The sequence below is a fragment of the Leguminivora glycinivorella genome, chromosome 24 (genome assembly GCF_023078275.1).
Source record: "Leguminivora glycinivorella isolate SPB_JAAS2020 chromosome 24, LegGlyc_1.1, whole genome shotgun sequence".
Classification (NCBI taxonomy): Eukaryota; Metazoa; Arthropoda; class Insecta; order Lepidoptera; family Tortricidae; genus Leguminivora; species Leguminivora glycinivorella.
In genome coordinates this window covers 445,189-472,639 of record NC_062994.1, presented here as the reverse complement: position 1 = coordinate 472,639, position 27,451 = coordinate 445,189, and the positions used below count along the sequence as shown (strand labels likewise).

The 27,451-nt window shown below is 38.8% G+C and overlaps 1 protein-coding gene across 12 annotated transcripts in view; it reads right to left on the bottom strand.

Moving 5' to 3' along the window:
* The window catches only part of LOC125238646 (talin-1), a 158,267-nt gene that overhangs the window by 36,107 nt on the left and 94,709 nt on the right, over window positions 1-27,451 (bottom strand). For all 12 annotated transcript variants that reach the window (XM_048146022.1, XM_048146021.1, XM_048146013.1 and 9 more), the window contains 16 exons: window positions 25,259-25,388; window positions 22,934-23,058; window positions 22,046-22,214; window positions 21,335-21,502; window positions 19,675-19,837; window positions 18,951-19,078; window positions 18,321-18,452; window positions 17,528-17,713; window positions 16,007-16,161; window positions 14,756-14,899; window positions 13,868-14,001; window positions 9,910-10,022; window positions 9,157-9,315; window positions 7,759-7,919; window positions 1,564-1,666; window positions 39-169 (listed from right to left, as the gene is read on the bottom strand). In XM_048146022.1, coding sequence (XP_048001979.1) covers window positions 39-169; window positions 1,564-1,666; window positions 7,759-7,919; window positions 9,157-9,315; window positions 9,910-10,022; window positions 13,868-14,001; window positions 14,756-14,899; window positions 16,007-16,161; window positions 17,528-17,713; window positions 18,321-18,452; window positions 18,951-19,078; window positions 19,675-19,837; window positions 21,335-21,502; window positions 22,046-22,214; window positions 22,934-23,058; window positions 25,259-25,388 — 2,301 coding nt within the window. The remainder of the gene's footprint in view (window positions 1-38; window positions 170-1,563; window positions 1,667-7,758; window positions 7,920-9,156; window positions 9,316-9,909; window positions 10,023-13,867; window positions 14,002-14,755; window positions 14,900-16,006; window positions 16,162-17,527; window positions 17,714-18,320; window positions 18,453-18,950; window positions 19,079-19,674; window positions 19,838-21,334; window positions 21,503-22,045; window positions 22,215-22,933; window positions 23,059-25,258; window positions 25,389-27,451) is intronic.

Here is a 27,451-nt window from a genome sequence, read left to right as displayed (position 1 = left end):
AAATAAAGTAATTTTATCCATAGAAGTCATGTGTTTACCTGTTAGCCACATCAGCGTTAGGAGTGGTAGCCGAGGCCCCCACGCTGTCCTGGGCGAGCTGTTCATACTTGACGCACAACTCGTTTCCGAGCACGACCAGTCGGCTCGCGTCCGTTGCTGCCTTCGCCGTCTGTAATTACATTACATGCGTCACTTCCGAATGTCTTATTTCCCTTATAAATTAGTTATAAGGTACAGTCAACCAATTGGAACCCTAGGCCACTGTACAACCATGTCAAAATGACAAGCAGTAGGAGATTTCTTATAATCTGATTTACGACGTCACTATGACATAGTTCTACAGTGGCCTAGAGTTCCAATTGGTTGACTGTACAGCGGGTCGAATCTCGACTGGGGGCAAATGTAACTGGTCCATGTTATCGGATCGGATAATGTGAAAACGGACTTAATCGTCAAATTTTTGAGTTGACATCTTATTGCAAAATGCGTGTGAGATAACACAGGTAGTTCAGGTAGGTGGTAGGCGTATTCAGTGGGAACATGTAGAACTCAACATCATAGTGTAATAATGGAAAAAATGGATCAGTTACAATGGCCCCCCAGTCGAGATTTGCCCCGCTGTACCTTAAAGACACTTAACAAAGAAGGTAATTAGAGATCTGAAGTCTTGATTTCCGTTGAATCTTAAATTTTTGTCTTGTATACACAAAAGTGCATTTATATTATGATTTATATTGGTCCATTATTAAGGTCAGATTGCGGTAAATAAAAAGAGGCAACATTATAGTTTCATTCCATGCCTTTTAACCCCCGACGCAAAAACGACGGGATGTTATAAGACGTGTCTGTCTGTGGCATTGTAGCTTTCGAATGGCTGAATCGATTTAGATTTAGTTTTTTTTGTTTGAAAGCTGAATTAGTCGGGAGTGTTCTTAATGCCATGTTTGATGAAAATCGCTCCACTATGTCGGGGCCTTTTTCAAAATTAATTTTTTGTATCGATGCGGCCATAGTGCAGTTACTTTTTAATCTACACAATTTCTTGTTACACTAAAGTATATTCTACTTGAGCAATTTTAGAGGCTATCAGTGTTACAACATTGAATATATTCAAATATTGGTGACCGAAGAGCTGGCGACTTCCTCGCACAACGTATCAGCATTGCGATACAGCGAGGAAATGTCGCCAGTATCCTTGGTACAACGCCTCAAGGGCCTATTTTAGACATTAGCTAGCTTTTAAGTTTAGTCTTAGTTTCTTATATAATTATGTAAATATGTTCATGTAAAAAAAAAAAAAATATGGGACATTCTTACACAGATTGACTAAGGCCCACAGTAAGCTCAAGAAGGCTTGTGTTGTGGGTACTCAGACAACGATATATATAATATATAAATACTTGTATACATAGAAAACATCCATGACTCAGGAACAAATATCTGTGCTCATCACACAAATAAATGCCCTTACCGGGATTCGAACCCGGGACCGCGGCGTAGCAGGCAGGGTCACTACCGACTGCGCCAGACCGGTCGTCAATAGATTTCAAATATTGAGCTTACCATGTCTGTAGCGAGGCGAGCGATCTCCTTGGCAGTGCCGACCATCCTCGTCTGGTAGTCGACGAAGGAATCTGTCTCGTCAAACGATCCCACCAGAGATAGTCTGTAACAACGATACACATACTTAAATTACCAATTTACTAAAATAAGCTATGGACATATTGGACATGGTCGACCGTGTCTCAAGGGCCGCAAATCTTCATAGGACCCAAACAAACAGACCACTATAACGTTAGCGGTTCTTTAAGATTCATAGAAGTGCAATTCCCGAAAAGTTTGTACATTGGGATCACGTCTGCGATTTTGATAAAAATTGGTAGGCTGATAGAGTCCATGATGCTGAGCAAGATCCACTAGGTTTCCCAGAATGTCCTATGTAGTTTGTATGAAACCTTCCTTTTTTGTTACCAAATTTCTATACATTTTAGGTAAAAAAAAGGAAAGTTTCATACAATCAACCTAGGACATTTTGGGAAACCTAGTGGATCTTGCTCAGCATCATGGACTCTATCAGCCTACCAATTTCTATCCAAATCGGAGACGTGATCCAATGTACAAACTTATCGGGAATTGCTGAGAACTGGTAATTTCTAGTCACAGAGAACCTCCTATAGAGTGGCAGTCTTGTATATTTGGTTCGCGATACGAGTCACCACTGTTTGGGGTGCGAGGAGCGGGCGGGGAATGTGTTAAGCGCGCTGTGATTGGCCGTTTCAAGGACGGCGGGCAGTCGCGCCAGATGAAAAGGGACAGAAGTATGACTGTCCCTCTACTGACGCGTAAGTGGCCAATGTAAGTTGACCTATGCCGGCTCTGAATAAATTATAAATATGACTTATTTGTGGAATGTAATGCCGTCTGTTTTTAAATTTGAGCTTCTTGTTACCTTTCCACACCATTTCACACTACAGGTGGACATCTTTAAGGCATCAAAATACCCTTTTCCAATTTTTTTGTGCGAAAAACACGCGCTGCTTTCGGGTCTGTTACTTGGTCGATACTGATCGGGCACGGCGAGCGCCCGCGCTTATATCAGTGCAAATACTAGGAAGGCTGGCCACCGCGAGTCGTCTTGTAATAGATGTCTATAGGGGTTGGTCTGTGTTTCTAGTACAGTTGGATCTTCTTAGAAGTTTGTTAAACTCCGAGATATTCGTTAATCACAATCAGAAATCCATCAATCAAACTGTTATTTATTTGTGATAACTACAAACATACACAAGTACAAAAACAGATACAACAATTATAAATAAATATTGGGGACACCTTACACAGAGCAACTTAGCCCCAAACTAAGCTAAAGCTTGAACTATGGGTGCTAAGCGACGATATACATACTTAAATAGATAAATACATACTTATATACATAGAAAACATCCATGACTCAGGAACAAATATCTGTGCTCATTATACTAATAAATGCCCTTACCGGGATTTGAACCCAGGGCCGCGGCTTAGCAGGCAGGGTCACTAGGTCACTACCGACTGAGCCAGACCGGTCGTCAAATCAAAATTAAAATAAATTTAATATGTAATAACATTAAGAAGCCGGCCCAAGATCAATTTACGGTTTAGTCCTAAAAATATCTTTCTTAATTTTAAAATGTTTAGGAAATATATGTCAAATCCACTCCTTATGTCTTATTCAAATCTTCTTCTCAGTTTCTTTATAAAAGAATTTTATAAAGAAACTTAATTTTTCTATTTCAGCCAAAACGCCTAATATATTACACCATACACCACATGAAATCATCCACATTTAAACCATATCATCCACCACACGCCCTCATTTTACATGAATAATTGTTGACCTTGTTGTATGCCGAAATCCATTTTTCACTTCACGATCCATCGGTGCGTCAGACGCTGCGGAGAGCGAGCGGTTACTGATTTTTTTATTTGTTGTTCAGTACTTAGCTTCGATCAAAGATGGGAGAAGAAATAGACTGCGATTATGGCAATGCAAAAATGTTTTTAACTTTTTACAGCATTTAAATTACGCTTTATCAAACGTTTGAAATGTAAGCTATCACAATGACTAAGCTGAGGTGAAATAGAACTGGTACAAATTGCAAGAATAATAACTCCTCGTTCAAGGTCAAATTACTCAAAATGATGGTTGCATTATTTTGATATTTTTCGTACATTTAATGGATAATTGCGCTTTGATAATTTACGAGTATCAGGCGCTTTGATTTGATTGAATGAAACCTCAAATATGGATAGTATTCACTTTATCATTCATATAATTTAAGAGTATTAGGCGCTTTGATTTGATTGAATGAAACCTCAAATATGGATAGTATTCACTTTATCATTTACATGCGCCTCCCGCCTTTATGGCATAAAAGGGGTCAGTGCCATCTTAGCAAATAAGCGATTGAAAGACAAGAAATTGTGACATTCCAGTGACAGGTTGCCAGTTTCTCGCCTACGCCACAATTTAACCCTTAAATGCATGACCTTGACAAATATTTATTTTATTCAATTTTGAATTTTGACATGCTGTCAATAGAGTAAAAAATACATGATGCATATATACATCACTATGCATTTACGGGCAAACCCATATCCCACAGTTGAATTCGACGGGAAGAAAAGGGGTGGTGAAATTCTTAACTCGTCACCACACGGCGTCATTCATATACAGAGTGGGGCCTGTAACAAAGGTGAAGAATTGAACTCTAGGCTATTCTCCTTAACTGATCAACATTTGTTCGGCGACTTTTAAAAATAACTTGTATTTTGATTTTTGTCACCCTTGAAAGTTTTTTCTAAGAGGTAATGTATTGCGAATTCTGTTAAGTCTAAAGTGCGACAGACAACGTCAATGACAACAATAATGGCGTACATTGAAGCTAATATTTATTTTGTATGAAAAATTAAAAATTTTAAGACTTCATAATTTTTAAAAGTCACTGAACAAATGTTGATCAGTATAAGGAGAATAGCCTACAGTTCAATTCTTCGCCTTTGTTACAGGCCCCACTCTGTATAATTATACCTTCAGTTACAGTTAAGAACGAAGATATCTAGACTATCTTTAGTCATTAGATCACCGTTCTCAAGAAACTCAAGCGGGCATACGGCCAAGTGCAATCATCGAAGAATCGCATACATCTTTCGATACGAACTCCGTCTGTATGTAACATATTTATAGTATTAACTTAACCGACAGTTAATAACGAAGTTATCCAACTAATTTAGGCTATATTTAGTTCGTTAGGTCACCGTTCTGAAGAGCCTCAAGCGGGCATACGGCCAAGTGCAATGCATTGAAGAAACATAGTACATATGTGAGTGTGTTTAGTAAAACGTCCCACTTTGTCGATTACCATTAAGGCGAGATTTACTTGTATTCTTTACATGAATAAACTGACGAAGCGGCTTTATAGCAATCGACATAGTGGGACGTTTTTCCGTGCACATTTACATATAAGCATTTATATATGAAACTGTCTCGTCTGTATCTGGACGGTATATTCCGATGACTCATTTGAGATTTCGTAATTTACGTAAATAGGTTATTTTCATTAATTATTAATAGAAACTGTATCAGTTCTTGTTTTGTAAATAAAAGCGTTGATGAATTGGGTGAATCAACTTTTCTTGTCTGTTATTGCCGTGGTTGCCACGATGCGAAAATATCACAGAACTTAATTTAGATAGAAGAAACAAATTCATATATTTGTATAGGGGCCGAGCGTGTCAAATTTTGTACTGAAGTTGATTCTTGCCTGTAATTTTAAATATGTCTCAGGCTCTTGATTGTTCATAATTTTTGTGTTGTTGCAATTGAATATCACGTAACGAGGCATTTTTTATGTTTTGGTTGACTTCAACTTACAACGCCCGAAAGCTGCAAGCTGCGAGTAAAGACGGACAACTCAGTGGATTTCACTGAGTTCATTTGACACGCTAAGTAGATACGTTTGCTTGATCTATGGTATATATGACATCTGTGGAAAATATGCTACTTAAACTAGGCAAACTTGCATTTTTCTGGTGTTAACAAACCCTTTCCTTAATTTGCCACCTACAAACATGGACTACATGCATCGTTGCATAATTTTGCTTAAAACCAGCGTGACTCAGGGGACCGTAACCATGACAATAACAGTCAAGAAAAAGTTGATTCACCCTAATAAATAATAGGCCCCTATATATTATATTCGCAAAGACATAATATATCTGCGTATAAACAGGTAAAGTTTAAGAAAAAAACGCAACTCGGAACCATCAAGAAAAATGTGCGGTCGCTTATGGCGCAACACCTTTGATTGATTCTCGGCCAGACGGCGCTAATATTGTTTGACAATAGGCTACTAGACTCGTATCGAATTTAGCACATCAAGTTATTGTTTTCTGTAGTATTTGACTTAAGAAATCAATATTTATAGCTTGCGGGCATTAAAAGTGCGTGATGACTGCGTATTTTTAATTAAACATGTGTGTATGTTTTTTTTTAATTATGGACTCCGAAAACGGTGTTGGCCAATGGAGTGACGTCACATAATTCAGATCAACTATGGAAATTAGAGGTAGTAATCTGATCTCGATAGAAGCAACCTCTATTGTATTAAAATTCATAGTCGTTGACGCGTGTGACAATGTGAAACATTTTTTCTAAATATACTGACGTCATGTCATAGATATTCTATAGATTAATATGGCTGATGTTGTTTTTGCCTGATCAAGTAAAAGTAAACTTTTAAGTAAATTTTTTTTTGCGGGTTTTTAAGTCGTAATAAAATATGGTACTATTTTTTTTCGTTTAATTAGACAGTAATTAATGATATAAGACATACTTTGAAAAAGAGTCAAGTAGCCTATTTTAAAACATATCGAATTAAAAATATGGCTAAAGCGCTGGTAGCCTAGCGGTAAGTATGTACGTGCGACTTTCGTTCCGGAGGTCGCGGGTTCGAACCCCGGCTCGCACCAATAAGTTTTTCGGAATTTATGTGTGAAATGTCATTTGATATTTGCCAGTCGCTTTTCAATGAAGGAAAACATCGTGAGGAAACCGGACTAATTCCAATAAGGTCTAGTTTACCCTTCGGGTTGGAAGGTCAGATGGCAGTCGCTTTCGTAAAAACCTACGCCAAATCTTGGGATTAGTTGTCAAAGCGGACCCCAGGCTCCCATGAGCCTGAATTAAGAATATGGCTAAATTGTCAAATAGGCTAGTTTCCTACTAGTCAAATCAGCTTCTTTTTATGAACTGTCAAAACGATTTGCTAATATGGAATTACTATGAAATACTGAGGAGTGACGTCACGATCAACTCATTTACTTTATATCTTTCTCTTCGACTTATTAAATAGAAATTATGTTTAAAAATAACTACTGTCCATATTTTTCTTCTAATTATGTGATGCTTTATTTCGTGCACTGAATAAAATATTTTATTTTAAGTATAGGAAACTAGCCTATTGAGGTTACAAAGTTTTAACTCTGTATCGACAGATGGCATGACTATTAACTTTGCTAGTAATTCTCTTTATGATAATGCAACACCCGTATTAGTAGATTAGATTAGACACGCTTATAGTAAATAAAGCAATGATGCGAGGACTATTCTGGTACTCGGGTCATCGGTGATGTATTTATACGCGCGCTAGGTTAAGGACGCCCCAACGTAACCCAGACAGCCGAGTATATATGTATAAGCATCTCTACATATGGCAGAAATTTAATAAATTACAGGTACAGTTCAGAGGTTACGTATACGGGTAAAGTTCTAACATATTCTAGAACGTTCTAGAACATACTTAAAGTCCCCTATTTCCTTCATATCTCACCTGCTAGGCGTTAGCTTGCAGATTGAACGCTGTAGTGAGTCTAGCAGAGGTCCCACGGCGCCACGTTCTGTGCTCAACGTTCTAGCACATTCTAGAAGTTCCCTATATCCTTTATATCTCACCTGCTAGGTGTAAGCTTGCAGACAGACCGCTGTAGCGAGTCTAGCAGAGGTCCCACGGCGCCACGTTCTATGTTCAACGTTCTACTACATTATAGAACGTTCTAGAACATTCTAAAATCCCGTATTTCCCTCAGATCTTACCTGCTAGGAGTAAGCTTGCAGACAGAACGCTGTAGCGAGTCTAGCAAAGGTCCCACGGCGCCACGTTCTGTGCTCGACTAGCACATTCTAGAACATTCTAGAAGGTCCCTATATCCTCTATATCTCACCTGCTAGGAGTGAGCTTGCAGACAGATCGCTGTAGCGAGTCTAGCAGAGGTCCCACAGCGCCACGTTCTGTGCTCAACGTTCTAGCACATTCTAGAAGTTCGGTGAGCGCTGAGCGGCAGAGCTGACTCTGTTGGTCTACGTTGCGGTGGGCGGTGAGAGCCTGTAAGAAAATTATTTGTTAGGGAAACCTAAAATCATGGAACATAGAAGGTCCAAGAATGTCAATTTTAGAAAAAAATAAGGCTGTCAAAATTCACTTTTAGAAAGTAAAATATAACGTTGAAGTTACTGTTCTTTCTGAAGTTTCATTATTTATCCATCATAATATACTCGTAATATACACTTTCGATATTACATAAACACATCACAGAAATTATTAAAAGCTTGTAGTATTTGAAAAGCAGGAGGAAATATTAATAAGCGTCATTGTAAATTTAACTTTCGTTTCAGTCAGTCTTATGACTGACCTTATCTATCACAGTTATCTGTAATATGGCAGTATATTACGGGGTTATCATTATTCATTTCGTTTCTAAATTTAGGCACCAACTACGAATTTGTTCCTTTTAACCATCTCTGCTTCAGAAGTTGTCATTACGACAGTTTTTAAACCCCTTATTCATAAACGTTCACTAAAGTTACCAAGCCGGTAAAGTTCGTTTGTCCCTTACTATAAATAAAAATAAAATAAATAAATATTATAGGACGTTCTTACATAGATTGACCGAGTCCCACGGTAAGCTCAAGAAGGCTTGTGTTGTGGGTATTCAGACAACGATATATATAATATACAAACTTATATACATAGAAAACATCCATGACAGGAACAAATATCTGTGCTCATCACACAAATAAAGGCCCTTACCGGGATTCGAACTCACCTAACTTAAGCAACTTGACTATGTTCAGTCGTGATTGTTACATGGCATTATCTTATGGGGTAATATAAAAGGTATATTTGTATTGTACTATAAGTTTTTCTTTCTTTGTGTACAATAAAGATTAAATAAATAAATAAATAATATAATAAGTATTCTATGGTTGGGTCATTTTCTTTAAAGTTGTCCACCCCACTTTTTTGTAACATTGGTATCTTTTACGCGATTAATACTCAGAATCAAGAGGTATTTCGATCCTGATAGGAGAAAAAAATGTTTCAAGATTTCCGTAAATTTTTACGAACCTTTCATTCCGTTACCGCCATACAAAATGTATGAAAAATTGGTAACGGAATGGGAAAAAACCTTGGGACACTTTTTCCTCAGATTAGAATTGAAAGAGCTCGCGATTCTGAGTGGAAACCACATAATTTCCAAATCCAAAAAAAAAAGTGGAGTGGACAACTTTGAAAAAAAATGGCCCGGGTCTATTTGCTCGGAAACAGCTAAAATACTTACAGTAGGATTTCCAGCAGCCTGGCTAGCAGCATGGGTGACCAGTGCCAGAGTTTCCAGCACGGTCCGAGCGTGCTCCATAAGTTCTCCTGATGACGATGACGATGTCATGTTGGAGGCGGCGCCGATGGTCGCTGAGACGAGGGGTTCGCAGTATGATACCTAGAGAAAAGTTTGTAGATGAAAAATCATCTTAGAAAATAAATATCTATTTGGACATCAACAAAGAACAGCAAATTGCAAATTGGGTGGTTATGTAATAACTATTATACAAATACTATTAATGTCAGTACAGGTTTATTACGTAAATCCACATACCTATACACAAGTATATTTAGATTTCAGTTAGTTCTTCAAGCATAAAAAGAGCTTAAATAATTAAGAGTTTGGTACACAAGTTGTCGTGATTAGGTACATAGTCCATACTAATATTATAAATGGGAAAGTGAGTGTGTCCGTCTTTCACGGCAAAACGGAGCGACGAATTGACATGATTTTTTAAGTGAAGATAGTTGAAGGGATGGAGAGTGACATAGACTACTTTTTGTCTCTTTCTAACGTAAGTGAAGCCGCGGGCAAAAGCCGGTTTAGCCATATATTTTTTAATCGTGAATATTCGCCCTCGAAATAATTGTACCAGTTTCAGAGAGTTTGAGGGAGGATAGTTAAAATTAGGGTTGGGAGACAAATGAGTAAATGTCGCAGGCAGTGGCTAAAGTCTGAAGAGCAAATAATGAACAGTTAACCAATATTTACCAGTTGTACAACGGAGTGTCCAAGGTTCTCCGCTTCTCCCTTCGCGGCGACGCGAACCGGCTCGATGCGTTCAAGCATCTCAGTCGTACTGTTTTCTATTTGCTCCAGGTAACCTAAAGAAAAATAAATGAGCATTAGAGCGACAAATGTCTGACAATAGTTATAGTAAAATACATTTGCACTTGTGTGTAACACAAAACTTTTCCCCTCACTATAACGAGGAAACTACAACGCAAAAAACGCGTTTATCACTGCTTCCAGTAGTGCCACATGTGTTAAAACATCTTCATCACTAGATTAAGCCACTTTTATCAATTTTAAAGCAGAAAATTTGCCTTTATTGAAGGTCACTAGTGGATAAAATGCGTTTTTACCCGCTGGTATTAAAGGACAAAACACGTGTTTCTGAGCTAGTGAGGGGAAAAACTAGACCTATGTAAATTAGATAATAAGGTTAATAAGGATAAGTGTGTCATAAGGCGAGATGTGTCTGGCCTACACGTTTCTGCTTTTTAACCCCCGACGCAAAAACGACGGGGTGTTATAAGTTTGACGCGTCTGTTTGTCTGTCTCGGCGTGTGTCTGCCTGTGGCATCGTAGCTCCCGAACGGAAGAATTGATTTAGATTTCGTTTTTTTTTTCTTGAACCACATTTGACAGACACATCATCGTCACGCAGCAGACTTCCCACACAATAAAATTTAACGAATGCTTTAACAGTGACAGACGGTTTGATGCAACCGGCACTGAAATAAAAAAAATAAAAATAAAAAAATGAAAATAAAATGCAATTATTACAGACAAACAAGGTCCATATTTTGTTAGTATAACTTAACCTAAAACATAAAACTATGGTTAACTTAAAAATAATCTTAAATAACTAACTTAGGTACTAGAGATAAGTGGAGAGAGGACCAGTGCTTGATGAGGCCACTGTCCCATCTCTCAGCAACTACGCTCAGGAGGCTGTGGCGGCTATCGCGCACCCTGCGCAGCGTCGCGGCGCAGCGCTTACGCAGCGTCGCATGGAACCCGTCCACATGCGCGTCCGCGAACATGCCGGACGCGCTGCAATGACGCGGCATAGTAGAGCGGCGAGAGGGTCTCGGAAAAAGTTGATGTGACTGGAGAGTATACTGCTGACAAGTGGTATCGTTGTGATCGGTAGACTTTACTGAGTACGAAATAATGACTTGTCACATTCTCAGACTGTGGGGGGGTTAACTACGACGTCACAAAGATCGCGGTCCCGGGATTCAATTTTTTGCCAATTTGTCTAGAACCCCTTATCCAATTTTGAAAAATGAGGTGTCGATTGAAAGCGTATAACATGCTGATTAAGATTTCTTATAAGTGAAAAGTATAGGTTTGTTAGTTATTTTTTAATTAACAATAATGCAAAAAATACTTTTTTTTACTCTCTTTTTTGATTTTTTGGACTCAAAAAAGCAATGAAAACGGCCACTTAGCTAAAAAATATGTTATATGAATCATTTAACTACATTATTAAGCTATCTGTTGATTTTTAAATTTCTACGATCGGATAATAAATAAGCAAACTACAAGCACATACCTGTAGGCGGGGAGTACCGCTTGACGCGCGTTCCCATACATTCGGCGTCTACCAAATTACACCTCGCGCAAAATTCGTTTCAAGCAGATATACCTCTAATCTTATTCATTGTAACCTATCAATATTGGTATCATTTGAAAGTACAATTAAAGTACTTTAAGAAACAATGTCAATCATTTTCTTAAAATCAATAATCGCCAGTCTGCGGTGGTTACAAAGGAAAAAAGTGGGTATGGAATTTGGCTGGTTTCCTAGGTTTGATACCCTAGACGAGTTTAAAAGGGGAGGTAAAGGTGACATATGGGTTGTTCTCTGGCCTAAAAGCTACACAGAGGGTCAGGGGAGAAAAAACTAGGGTTTAAGTTTAGTTTTAAGTTATTTTTTCTTTTATTTGTTGATTTTATTGTGTTTAATTTTTTTTGTAATTTTATCAAGGATACACGTTGGTTTCTTTTGCTGAAAATTCACTTTTTTATGAGAAATGTGATGAATTTCATGGCATTTTCCGATAGAGACTAAAATTAACTTTCAAATAAGGCCACATATACATACTTTTACTTATATAATATTAAGGGTAATACCAAGTAATACCTACCGTTTGAACTCAAACGACTTAGAGGTGCGGTTTTTTGACCCAGTAGGTATTAAAAAGTAATCTTAAAATCAAAACGATTAGACTTCGGTCGTTATACACATTAAATCACTAAAATGAAGTTACCTTTGATGTTTTAGTAATTATAATCATTACTTTTAGCCACTTTTCTCAGAACATAATTATTCGACAGAAGTCAAGATAACATTAAGAGATTATTTATTATTAATAATGCGTTATAAATATGAAATAGTTGTTGGGGTACACTTGTTAAGTACATGCAGCTCCTGCAAATACACTCAGTGTCAAAAAAATCATTGACCCACATATTAGAGAGCAGGGCGCGCAGGGCACCTCGTAACACTATGTGTGGCACTGAGGAACCAGTGAAGTCAGGTCTATGGATTGCTACACTGCTGTCCCGCTTGCACTACTCCGCCGGGGCTATTACCCTTAATATTATATAAGTAAAAGTATGACTATGTGGCCTTATTTGAAAGTTAATTTTAGTCTCTATCGGAAAATGCCATGAAATTCATCGATTTTCTCATAAAAAAGGGCATTTTCACAAAAAGAAACCAGCGTGTATTCTTGATAAAATTACAGGCATCTTCTGGGCGAGCTCACTCCATCGTAGGCCACGTCTTTGCCTTTGGCTAGTCTGTGGTCAAGAGTAAGCCCATTTATAATAAATAAATAAAACAAAAAAATTAAACACAATAAAATCAACAAATAAAAGAAAAAATAACTTAAAACTAAACTTAAACCCTAGTTTTTCTTCCCCTGGCCCTCTGTGTAGCTTTCAGGCCAGAGAACAACCCATATTTGTCACCTTTACCTCCCCTTTTAAACTCGTCTAGGGTATCAAACCTAGGAAACCAGTCAAATTGAATCCCCGCTTTTTTTCTTTGTAACCACCGTAGACTGGCGATTATTGATTTTAAGAAAATGGTTGATATTGTTTCTTAAAAGACTTTAATTGTACTTTCAAATGATACCAATATTGATAGGTTACGATGAATAAGATTAGAGGTATATCTGCTTGAAACGAATTTTGCGCGAGGTGTAATTTGGTAGACGCCGAATGTATGGGAACGCGTGTCAAGCGGTACTCCCCGCCTACAGGTATGTGCTTGTAGTTTGCTTATTTATTATCCGATCGTAGAAATTCAAAAAGCAACAGATAGCTTAATAATGTAGCTAAATGATTTATATAACATATTTTTTAGCTAAGTGGCCGTTTTCATTGCCTTTTTGAGTCACAAAAATCAAAAAAGAGAGTAAAAAAAAAGTATTTTTTGCATTATTGTTAATTAAAAAATAACTAACAAACCTACACTTTTCACTTATAACAAATCTTAATCAGCATGTTATACGCTTTCAATCGACACCTCATTTTTCAAAATTGGATAAGGGGTTCTAGACAAATTGGCAAAAAATTGAATCCCGGGACCGCGATCTTTGTGACGTCGTAGTTAACCCCCCCACAGTCTGAGAATGCGACAAGTCATTATTTCGTACTCAGTAAAGTCTACCGATCACAACGATACCACTTGTCAGCAGTATACTCTCCAGTCACATCAACTTTAAAACTAGACGACTTTTTTCAATTCCGCCGCCTTACTAGCAGCCGCAACAACACCCTGAACGCGTCACTATATTGTACGCGCATGGCGTTAAACGTCCTTTGCGTGTACCGAGTCCACAGGCTGCAGGTGTACAGCGATGTACAGAAAGCTCGAAATAACTAAGTCGGGGCGTTTTTCAAAATTTAAATTTTGTGGTTATCTTACCTTGCAGCGAGTCTGTCTTCATGGTAGGCAGTTCTTGAGCCACAGCCTGTAAGGCAGCTTGGTCGAGCGCGCGACGTTGTCTGCCCAGGGTCTCAAGGGCCGCTGCGCACTCCCTTTGTCCGGGGGCTTTCTCTCTGTGAACAAACATGTTGTTTACAACGTCATCTAATTTAATGGATGCTGAAATGAATTGCTGCACCCTGTTTCCTCCCTGGGGTGTCGTAGAAGTCGACTGTGGGATATAGGTTCAATAGGCTAGTTTCCTATACTTAAAAATATTGTGTGCACGAAATAAACCACCACATAAGTAGAAGAAAACATGGACAGTAGTTATGTTTAAACATAATTTCTATTTAATAAGCCAAAGAGAAAGATACAAAGTAAATTAATTGACCGTGACGTCACTCCTCGGTGTTTCATAGTAATTCCATATTAGCAAATCGTTTCAACAGTTCTTAAAAAGAAGCTGATTTGACTAGTAGGAAATTAGCCTATTGTGGTGTGATGTGGACGTCGGACTAGCAAGGTGTTACAGTAATAATACATAATACATATAATCACGCCTGTATCCCATTAAGGGGTAGGCAGAGCACATGAACTACTCAAGTTTCAGTGCCACTCTTGGCAAAAAGGGGTTGAAAGAAATCCAAATTGTGACATTGCAGTGACAGGTTGCCAGCCTACGCCACAATTTAACCCATATCCCACAGTCGCCTTCTACGACACCCACGGGAAGAAAGGGGGTGGGGGTGCTTAATTTTGCATAAGACCAGCGTGACTCAGGAGACCGTAACCATGGCAATAACATAATTTGATTCAATAAGTTGATTCGCCCTAGTCCATATATTTCTTACTTGATATAGTGACGGAAATAGTTAGTTTTTTTACCTGATATCGCCGAGTAGACTCTTGATGCTGTCAGAGACTGTCTTGCTGTGAGTGGCGAGGGACTGCCACTGAGGACGGGCGTCTGGTGTCACTGCCAACGCCTTGGCCGATTCCAGCATTGAGCATGACGCTGAGATGATGCTCCTGTGGACAACATAAAATTTATTGTAATTGCCTTCTTGGTAATTCTGTCTGCTCTTACAGCCTCATCTTAGTCCTCACGACACAGGCTTGACCTATTATAGGGCCTTAGTGTAAACTGTAATGCTGTGTTACTTTTTGATTAATTAAATAAATAAATAAATAAATAAATAAATAGTAGGAAGACTACTGTGCTACTGTGTGTGTGTGTACTGTGTGTGCGGGTGGCGTCTCTGTGCGAGCGCGTGCGAGGCAGTACCAACACTCTCCTGAAGGTGATTGCTGAGAGGGTGGACACTGGACAGCCCTATCCTCACGCACTGGATGTCCTTGCATCTTCAGTCTAATTGTAGCTATACTTTCTACTAACGTATATTTAGTTTAGTTTTTAAGTTATTACTAACATAATATGGATGTGTGTCCGAAATAAATGCTTTCATTTCATTTCATTTTCATAAACTAATATATTGTAATGTATGTAAACCGTAAACCCACTTACGTAAATCTTGCTTGCTCCAATTGTCAACAAAGAATTTTTTAATATTTTTTTTTGTAAAAATAGTTAAGTAACGTCCGGTGCTGGTTGCTTGAATAATTAGTACCTATTAGAGTTGGTTGAGAAACGATTATAAATAAGAAGGCACACTCGAAGAAGATTAGAACAAATGGCGCCACCTAAGTCCATTACACAGATAAAAAATAAAGCTTTACTATTTACTTTGTCTATGGGCTTTCGTGATAGGTCGCATAGACACAGAAAAAAATATTTTAAACGTAAAAAAAATTAGTCTATTCGTAGGACTTTCTATTGATCCAATGTTAACACGTTCTCCGACCAGTGAACTCTTATTACAAAGCTGTAGACTGCTGACTTTGTCTCCCTTGAGGCCAAATACGAGCTGCATTGTGAGCTGTCAGCAAACTGACAGAGACTTCGCACTGCTTCTTGTAGTTGACCACTAAACTTCAACACCAGTTGATACATACCCTCCGCTCTCAACGATAGATTTGCCTGGCTTGGGGTGAGATGCGGGCAGGTACAGAGCTGAATTGTAGACTGTCAGCAAACTGACAGAGACTGCTTAATGTAGAGAACCAGTTGATAGATACCTTCCGCTCTCTAGTATAGACTGTTGGCTCTGCCTGGCCTGTGGTGAGATACGGGCAGGCACGGAGCTGAACTGTGGACTGTCAGCAAACTGACAGAGACTGCGCACTGCTTCTTGCAGGGGGCCGGTGGCGGCGGCGCAGCGAGCGCGGTTAGCCTACACATAAAAAAAAACATATTTTTAATAAGGAATACGAGTACTGACCGTTTTCAGACCGAATCACGACGAAATAATGTGACAAAAAGAATATATTTAGTTTAACTTTGGTACCACGTAATATATGAGTTATTGACGAGACTATGAGTAAAAAAATCTAAACCCGCTGTAACAAAGTATCATGCTCATGTTATAGGCATTATGAAATAAGGGATACTATTATGGGTGAGTCTCACAATACTCATTTGAGACCCTACAATTTTTAGCGATAAATGAGCTAGCTATGACACCCATACTCTTTAATTATTTTATTCGTTTTCATCGTTATGTTTATAAATGAAACAGTTAAATTAGGATACGGAAATAAAAAAAGTAACAGGTAAAAAAACTCTAGATTATGTACTATAAAGCTCGCACAATTCTTAGTAAAGTTGCTAAGAGACATGAGTTCATATATTAGTTCGTAAAATGACATTTAAACGTGTCTTGTGGCATCTTAAATGAATAGATTATTTGTACATATTTGTAAATAATATTCCACCTTGTTTATTTCGGATTTTTTTAATGTTATTTACGTACTTAGTCAGTTCTAAAGTTCTGTCACAAAGGTTTTAAGTGGAAAAAACTTTATTGACAGATATTTCTTACTATGCATATACATGGTTTGAAAGCTCGTTTCATACTGAATAAATTGCAATATTACTTAAAGTACTTTGCTGTTGCAGTTTCGCGTGGTTCCTTGTAACATCTGAAAATTTGGTAAAAAAAACAAGTCAAGAAACACGCGACCTCTTCCGGACGTTTTTATTTTTTATTTATTTTTGGTTGGCTTAATATGCTTTAATGACACTTATTATAAACGCTGGGTCTTTTATCTTTAAATTTGTATATGATTTTTGTGAATTAAATGGACAATATTGCTACTGTACAACGTTTTGTTGCACATTCCCGTTGATGATTGTGAAATCTAAGCGTTTTACTGAAAAGTACCCAAGTTCTAAAGGTTACTAGCAGACTTAAAGATTTCTAGGAAAATGAAATACCAGTAATTCAATATGCCCAAATTCAGAGAACTCATACTAAAAAAAATATTATTTTATTTGGCTAATGTAACAATGTTTTTTTCTTCCTTTTGCGAAGTCTATTTTTCCGCGTGCTGACGCCTATCGACAAACTCAAAGTATTCAAGGATTCTTAAAAATCACGATCTACATTTTCGATCGTTTATATCACATTTTAATAAGTATAAAACAGGTTTTGATATCATGTATTTTTTATTAAATAAAAACCTTTATATACAATTTTATCAGTTAAAGCATTTGTGACAGAACTTTAGGACCGACTCGTAAGTATATAAAGAACTAACCTCGCTATAGTCGCTGTCCAACGCCTTGATCTCCTTGACGAGCGCCGCTGTCGAGTTGGCCACGTCCTTAGCGGCCTGCACGAAGTGTCGCTTGGCCTGAGGTTCGGTGGTTTTGCCGGAGGCGACGCGACACGCGTTGCAGAGGGCGCTGGTGTGCTTGGCTATTACTGTGGCGGCGGATAACACCTGCAGGAGAATTAATAAATTATTATACGGTTCTATGCAAAATTGTATGTAACCTCAACAGCCCGCAATGTAACTAAAATCGCATGCGAGTTCGCACGCCGTCTAAATGAGGCCTTACTATCTTAACTAGATAAATAAGTAATGACAAAAAACCTGTCAAATGCCAATATAAACTATTTAACGTAGATGTGCCTCGCTCTATGTGGACTCGACTAATCTTTCTTAGTTTATCTGTCACTTTACAGAAGATGAAGTGTCAAGGTCAATGTTGTTAGATAAAGTTTGTATTTTTGACTCCCGACGCAAAACGACGGGGTGTTATAAGTTTCACGTGTCTGTCTGTCTTTTTTTGGCTGTATGTATGTCTGTCTGTGGCATCGTAGGTCCCGAACAGATGAACCGATTTGGATTTAGTTTTCTTTGTTTGAAAACTGAATTAGCCGGGAGCGTTCTTAGCCATGTTTCATGTAAATAGGTCCACTATATCAGGGGTTTTTCAAATTTTAATTTTGTGGTTAGGTTATCTGTAGTATGTTTAACGCCAAATAAAATCTTGAAAAGGGGAAAGTCAATAGACAAAATGTAATGAATAGAGGGTAATACTAACCTGTTGTTGGTCGCTAGTAGGATCGGCCAGAGCTTGGCAAGCTTGGTCGATAGCCACTGCTGCGCGGGCAAATTGCGCCTGGTCCACCAAACCTGGCCGACCGGCGACTGATGTTGAGTCTGATACTGCCACCTGAGGAACAACATAAGATCAATGTCAATGTGAATAGTTTTTATATCCATATCTAAAACCTTAAAATGACCACAATGAAAAGTTTGAGCCAATAACTAAGTTTCAGGTAATCCTGGTCACGGCACCAAAATGTAACACTGTTTTCGCCAACGACATATGTCTTTGTTCTGGATATTAGAGGAAAATGCAGAGGTAAAAAGGAATAGATTTATTTACAGAAAATAATGCGACCACATTGATCTAGTTTAAGAAGAGAAGTGACAGTTATAAAAAAACTCTTAGTGTTCGAAATACAAATAGCACAAATGGTAAAAAGGTTTAACATTTGTATTATGTTATAAACAAACGGATACTACGAAAATTTCACATTAGATGATGTTATGATGATGATGTATGGCTTGTGGGTTATAATATGAATTAAACGGCCTAAAGTGTGTACTCTAAAGACTGTCTGCCAATACTGTTTATGTTTTTGGAGTTAGATTGTGTAAGACTTACCCAATAAGCAGCCTGCGCGGTGCAGTCCACAAGGCCCAGCACGGCGTCGGCCACGTTACGCACGGCGCGACAGAACTGCGTGTGTTCCGACCGCTTCACTGAGGTCGCCATGCTTGACATGCCTTCGCCTGTAAAAAATCATTTATGCTTATTCAATCATATGTAAGGAGGTAGGGCATAGCGAATGATATTCCGCTTTGTGTGGTAGGGCACAGCACAGCGGATATCGTCTCGCTCGAATCTAGAGCAGAGCCCAACTGGGGTAGTACCTCCGCCTTACAGAAGACCGCAGCCAAATAGCACTAGACCCTACTCATAGTGTTGTGTTCCTGTCGGTGAGTAAGGCTGCCAGAGCTCAATTAGGGTGCGGTGTGCTGATGACGGGAGGAGTTACGGAACTGACTTTTTCCGTCTATTGTCCCTTGAGTCGTCGGCAACCCGAACCCTCCTTAGAACTTGTACACTCCTTTTTGCTGTGTACTTAACACAGCAAAAGGGAGTGTACAAGTTTCTAATGGGGTAGCAACGCGCATGTGACACTGTTTGAGTTGCAGTCGTCCATAGCTTACGGTGACCGCTTTACATCAGGCGGGCCGTATGCTGAGGCTGAGACGGCGCGTCGAGGACTCTAGAACCTCCGATGCTGCGTATAGCGGCAGCACACTCTTTCTGCCCTATTAGACAGTATAGTACACTCTAGAACAGTCTAGTATAGCTGACTTACTGAGAGCCTTGCTGTGTGCGACACAAGCGTCCACATTGGCAAAGTAGCTGAGTTCGCTGACGGGCTGAGACGGCGCGTCGAGAAGGACTCTAGAACCTTCGATGCTGCGTATAGCGGCAGCACACTCCTTCTGGCCTGGGGCAGCTTCGGTACATACATCCACCTGTGGGCAAATAGGGCATTTTAGACATCAAAGTTTGTTTTACAAAAGAAAAAAAAATATTAAATTGTCATTTTATAATTAGAATTATTTTGCAGTTCAACAAGTATTTCTTTACTCCGCGAGGATAATGCTGTGTAAAAAAAAAGTTCAATATGTCAGTGATTGCTTTGACATGCAGTAAGGTTCGAATTCGATGACGTCGCTATATCGCTGACAGAGTTTTCGGTGGCCAAAATAAAGAAATAATTACACACATTTTTAATCGAAAATACGTAGTCATCATTACTGATGTGCCGACGGAAAGATTCCAAAATTCTGAAATTTTCACATAGGAAAACTTCGGAAACTTTCCATACTTTTTATGGACAATTGTATGGATGGAAACTTTCCATTTCATAAATTTAAATTCCCTTTATTTTTCGTGAAAGTTTCGTGAATTTTTCAAGAAATTTAAGATTTTTTTGGAAAGTTTCCGCAACTTGCACATCATTAGTCATCATACACTTTCAATGCTCAAAATCTATAAATATTGTTTTTTTGTTATGTCAAATACTACAGAAGACAATCATTTATTGTGCGAAATTCGATATGAGTCTAGTAGCCTATTTTTTTTTATTTTTTAGGGTTCCGTACCTCAAAAGGAAAAAACGGAACCCTTATAGGATCACTTTGTTGTCCGTCTGTCCGTCCGTCCGTCCGTCTGTCAAGACCCTTTTTCTCAGGAACGCGTGGAGGTATGAAGCTGAAATTTATATCAATTACTCAGGTCTACTGTCCCTTGAAGCTGTGAAAAAATCAAACTTCTAAGCCAACGCAATCAAAAGATACAGCCGTCTATGCCGCAAATTTTCGACACTTGCAAGGGAATCAAAACCTACAGGGTGCTTCCCGTGAACTCAGAATCTTGAAATTTGGTATGAAGCAACGTCTTATAGCATAGATAAAGGAAAAATTACGAAAACCATAAATTTTTAGTTACATCACATAATATATTTTTTTTAATAATTTTAACCTTACTACCCATTTCCTCATAAACGCGTAGAGGTATTAAATTGAAATTCATACCAAATACTCAGGTCTATAATACCTTTAAGCTGTAACAAAATCAAACTTCTATGTCAACGCAATCAAAAGAAACAGCAATTTAAGCTGCATATTTTGAAACTCGCAAGTACTCGCAAGGGAATCAAAACCTAAAGGGTACTTCCAGTCGACCTAGAATCTTGAAATTTGGCATGAAGCAACGTTTTATAGCACACATAAAGGAAAAATTCCGAAAACATTAAATTTTTAGTTACATTACAAAATATATATTTTTTAATAAATATAAACTTATTACTTTTTTCCTCATGAACGCGTAGAGCTATCAAGTTGAAATTCATATCAAATGCAGGTTTGTACGGAACCCTCGGTGCGCGAGTCCGACTCGCACTTGGCCGGTTTTTTTTATATAGCCTATAATGGGTCCCACTGCTGGGCAAAGGCCTCGTAACTTACCAGTCTATTAATGCTCTCAGTAACAGCTCTGGCGGCGGCGGCGAGTTGGTTCTTGGCGTTGGGCCGCGTCAAGTCTTGGCTGACGGACTTGGCCACCGTCAGCAGTTTGGAAGAGTTGATGGTCACCGATTTCATGGAGTTCACCATTAGAGTTTGGGTTTCTCGGTCCTGTGCATAAAAGAAATTTGAGTTAGTCAAAATTAAATGTCAGAATTAACTGTTTGTGTTTTCAGTAAATAAAAATTAATTAAGTGCTTATTAGTCCTAGAAACGAGTTAATAGAGTCAAGAGTAGACAGCTTTAAAGGTAGAAAGTACTGAGTAGAACAGCAATAAGAAGTGTACAAGTTTGTAAGAAATACCATCAGCCCCTTTAGCACAACTTGCCTTGTAGCGCGTGAGTCCATACGTCAAGCGCGACTTCAAGTATTGACTCGCGCGCGACAAGGCAAGTTGTGCTAAAGGGTCTGGTGATATCGTGGTCAAACGTCTACCTATTCAAACTAAAAAAAAAAGCAATGGGTCAGCAACGCGCATGTGAAACCCCTTGAGTCGCATTGCAATCAGGCGTTCATAGGTTACGGTGACCGCTTTCCATGAGGCGAACCGCATTAAAATAAAAAAAATATATATATACTTTCGATTATTTTCGTAATATGCTAGTTTACCACCGACGTGGTATAAAATTTGTATTGTAAAAGGTCTAACTTACCTCAGTCTGTCCAGCCATCTCCATGCCAACTCCCAGCAGACGGTTGAAAGCGTCTCCGAAGTGTCTGGAGTTTTCAGCGAGGGCTGAAGGCGACTCTATACCTTGTACCACTTCTGACGAAGCCGAGTTGAGACCTACGGCCGCCGCGTTCAGTTCCGATTGAAGTTCACTGTAAATAAGTTTAATATTTAATACTAGCTTTTACCCGCGGCTTCGCTCGCGTTAGAGACAAAAAGTAGCCTATGTTACTCTCCATCCTTTCAACTACATACATACATACATACAATCACGCCTGTATCCCATAAAGGGGTAGGCAGAACACACGGAACTACTAAAGCTTCAGTGCCACTCTTGGCAAATAAGGGGTTGTAAGAAAAGGAAACTGTGACATTGCAGTGACAGGTTGCCAGCCTCTCACAATTTTTACCCATATCCCATAGTCGCCTTCTACGACACCCACGGGAAGAAAGGGGGTGGTGAAATTCTCAACCCGTCACCACACAGGCAGGTAGGTCCTTTCAACTATTTCCACTTAAAAAATCACGACAATTTGTCACTCCGTTTTGTGTAAAAGACGGACGAACAAACAGACACACACACTTTCCCATTTATAATATTAGTATGGATTACAAAAGAGTCCCTAGTGCACAAACTGTTCAAGTGGTTAGTCGTACTTCAGCCAGTCTGCTCCGAGACCACGGGGACAATGCCGTCCTTGAAACGTCGGAGGTTAGTGTTTAAAACATAGTAAATACGCGATTAAGTCCCGTTTGCAATTTTAAATATGTGTAACAATCGTGAAAGTTTAAATCAGTGATTACAAAAGAGGTTATCTAATTTGTATTTTTGTTAGCTTACAGCTCCGGGACAATAATAACTTTATCTTACCCATAGGTTCGGTCGCTGGGCGGGAACTCTCCCATGTTGAGAATATTCAGCGTCTCATTGATATTCTCCATGGCGGCATGCAGTTCCGAGTGAGAAGGCACCGCTTCTAGGCTCGTGTCCAGATTCTGCACAAAAATAAATAAATATTATAGGACATTCTTACATTTCATTCTTCGGGGAAATATTGCAAAAAGGCCAGGTCAGAAGTACTCGAAACCGACGAGCGTGTATGAGAAACGTTATGAAAGTGTGTGAAGCGAAAGTGATTTGTCAGGATCGTAGTAAATGGAAATCCGTGATCTCTGCCTACCCCTCTGGGAAACAGGCGTGATTGTATGTATGTATGTATTCTTACACAGATTGACCAAGTCCCACAGTAAGCTCAATAATGCTTGTGTTGTGGGTACTCAGACAACAATATATATAATATAGAAATACTTATATACATAGAAAACATAAATGACTCGGGAACAAATATCTGCGCTCGTCACATAAATGCATAAATCCCCTTACCGGGAGTCGAACCCAGGACCGCGGCTTAACACGACCCCACACTACACGATAATAATTAAAGTTTTATTATTTTTGAAATTAAACAATTGATTTGATCATCTTAGATTACAATGTTAAAATTTACATTTCAAAGTAATTATCTACGAAATGCTAAAGAAGCTTATTTCTACGACTGGGTTTTTTGATTGCTCAAAAATAGTGCAGTTTTGTAGGGGGTAGGGCATAGCGAATGATATTCCGCTTTGTGTGGTAGGACACAGCACAGCGGATATCGTCTCGCTCGAATCTAGAGCAGAGCCCAACTGGGGAAGTACCTCCGCCTTACAGAAGACCGCAGCCAAATAGCACTAGACCCTACTCATAGTGTTGTGTTCCTGCCGGTGAGTAAGGCTGCCAGAGCTCAACGAGGGTGCGGTGTGCTGATGACGGGATCGTCCTTTGAGTAGTCGGCAACCCGAACCCTCTTTGGAACTTGTGCACTCCTTTTTACTGTGTATTTAACACACAGAACACCCCACTAGAAGCCAAATGCAAGCGATATTGTTCGAGACGCAAATCACCAATCCTTGCGGGGTGAGGCGGGCGCGCACGGTGCTGCCATTGGTCGTTTCAAATAATGGCGCGCCTTTATGATTAGCAGCAGGGATGGGAATGGGACATGTCTATTATAGACAATGGTACCGGTACCAGTACTGTGGTGAATTTGTTTTGCAACAAATTATAATATTATAATTAAATTATAATAAGGCCTAGTTACCCTTCGGGTTGGAAGGTCAGATGGCAGTCGCTTTCATAAAACTAGTGCCTACGCCAAATCTTGGTAGTAGTTTCCAAAGCGGACCCCAGGCTCCCATGAGCCGTGGCGAATGCCGATGCCGGGATAACGCAAGGAGGATGATAATTGTGATAGCATCTCAATAAAAATCATTCTAGTAACTAATAACTAAACTGTGCATTTTTACTTACGTTTACTAAGTTAAATAACCAACTAAATATTCTAAACTAATCAATGAACTAAATACCACTACAGACTCTACAGATTCTAGATAATTATTCACTATTACAAATCTGCTTTCTTTTATATTTCATAAAATGGTAGCACATGGTACGAACGGCAGTACGAAGTTCCCGCAACAGACATAAACTAACATGGCCCCATGCCTAGTCGTTTACGTGAAAGGGATAGCATATCACATTGTTAACTCGGTAAAGAGGGATGGACGCGCCTCGGCGCCGCTCAGCACAACCATATTGACCAGTATAAATGAACTCCGCGGACAATAAACAATATTCAACAAAATAATTAATTTGACTTAACTGTGGAATGTTGTTCCATCTTTTTTACATGTAGAAGTGTTAGAAGACTTGCCACACCACTTTATGCTGTAAGAGACCATTGTTTGCAACCAAAATTGATTATTTAAGATTTTTTCCCGAGCGGACACGGACACTGTTAGCGGGTCGTATACTTGGGCGCTACTGATCAGTGTCGCACGCGTTCAAACTTTTATAAACCTGATTTGTCGTATGCTTGGTGACCGCGAGTCGCCCTGTAAGGGCCATCTTGTTGTATTGATCTGTGATTTAACACAGCAAAAGGGAATGTACAAGTTTCTAATGGGGTGGCAACGCGCATGTGACACTCTTTGAGTTGCAGGCGTCCATAGGTTACGGTGACCGCTTTCCATCAGGTGGGCCGTACGCTTGTTTGCCACCGACGTAGTATAAAAAAAAGTGCGTTTCTGATTTAAATTATTTAATAGTCTTGTAGTCGTAATCAATAATAATTTTATTACAGAAAAATCGTCTTACTTGAGTAACATCCTTAGCCATGGTCACGATGGTAGAGATGTCGACTCGCTCCGAAGTAGAAAGGTAAGTCTTCACAGTTTCCACCAACGTCAGTGAGGAGTAGAGGACTTCGCGCCCAGTCGATGTTAGTCTGAAAGAGACATTTCAGTTTTATACATACATACAATCACGCCTGTATCCCATAAAGGGGTAGGCAGAACACATGAAACTACTAAAGCTTCAGTGCCACTCTTGGCAAATAAGTGGTTGAAAGAAAACTGTGGCATTGCAGTGACAGGTTGCCAGCCTCTCGCCTACGCCACAATTTAACCCAGTTTTATAATCAGCTATTAATTAAATTAAATTAAAAATCATTTATTGCCATAACTTAGGTACACACATGCAAGATACTAAAATAGGGAACTTGACTGTAGTTAAAATAACATGTTTTATACCATGCACGAAATAAATCATGAGATAATTATAAGAAAAACAGGGACAGAAGTTATTTTTTAATCCAATTTCTATTTAATAAGTCCGGTAGAAATATATAAAGTAACTGAGTTGACCGTGACGTAACTCAATTCTATTTCATATAGATTTCATATTAGCAAGTCGTTCAAATTCGTTTTGACAGTTCTTAAAAAGAAGCTGATTTGACTAGGAGGCAAGTAGCCTATTAAATTTTACATTCTTTATTTAGTATGAATAGGTAGACGTTTGACCACCATCACACCTGATGGTAAGTGATGATGCGGTCTACGGTGGAGCACGCTTACTTATTAAGTTATTAAATACCTATACATTTTAAGGAAGTGACAATACATGCGCGGCTCTAATTCCGGCGGTCTACTGGCATAACTCTCGTGTAAGTCAGCTGCCGCTCCGTTAACAAGTATAAAAATTATTTTCTTAATCTTATACTATTAAACGAGCAATTCTTGTATATTTATTTATTTATTTACTAGCTGCCCGGCGTACTTCGTATCGCCTTATACTTGGAGGCGCAAAACATGGGGCAAGGCAAAGAAGTGACCATTTTTACTTGACACAATTAAGTAGCTACATCATTAATTACATTATAGCGTACCTATTTAATATACACATACCCATAGCTGGGCATTAATTCGTTAATCCGTTAATTAACGAAGTTAACATTTCGATTAACGGATTAACTTTTAAATTAACTCTAAAAAATGTAAACGGACTCGTTAACTTCCGTTAAATTTCTCCGAGTCCGTTAATCGTTAATTTAGCAGGGCAGCGCCGCGAAAAACACGCTACTGTAAAAGTCCGAAGTACGGAAAATCCTAGGATTTAACCGGTAAATCCCAGCTTTTACCGATTTTGATCGCCAAAAGCCCAAATATTACCTAAAGAATTGTTGTTCACATGGGTTCGCTTTTACCAACGTTGATTCGATGAATCCTAAGTTTTACCATGGCAACTGTTCTAGATTATACTGTGGTTCTAGTGACAGCGCAGCAAATTCGAGCCCAATTTACGACCACATTCTCTTCCCTAGCTTCTACCCGGCTTCCGCCTGCTGTGATCTTGCAGCTCTCCTGACACAGTTCTTGGCAGTAGCTCAGGCAATCACTGCCTTCCACATGTAGCCTAGAGTTCAATAGGCTTGCTGTAATTCGGGCTTTTACAGTAATATAATACATTATAGTGGATTACTGATACAACTAAATATATACCTACAGTAAAAATATTTTTTTGTCACGCGTTAACGGATTATCGATTAACTTTAACTTACGTTAAATTTGTTGAAATGTATCGCATTGACGATTAACGAAGTTAACTTTTTTAGTAACGGATTAACGATTATCGAAGTTAAATATTTGATTAACGGTGCCCGGCTATGCACATACCTATTGAAGAGATAAGATGACTTACCTTTTTCCTCTTGTGGCAATCATCTGGTTATTGCGTTGTTTTAGTTACTAACTGTAATACTTTAAATTGCTTTTGAAATCAATTTGGAGTTTTTTTACCATTCATTTAAAATACACCATTTAAGCTAGTTTATTCCAACTACAAAAATATACTACATGAAGAATAGAGATAAAGGAGCAACCTCTTTATGTATCAGAAGTGCACATATTAAAGAAAAGATAGGTGGCGCTGCAATCGCAGGCGCATAACGGTTTGACAATCTCTTAGCCTTCTCGGTAGTGACCCCGCCTACAGAGCAAGAGGTCCCGGGTT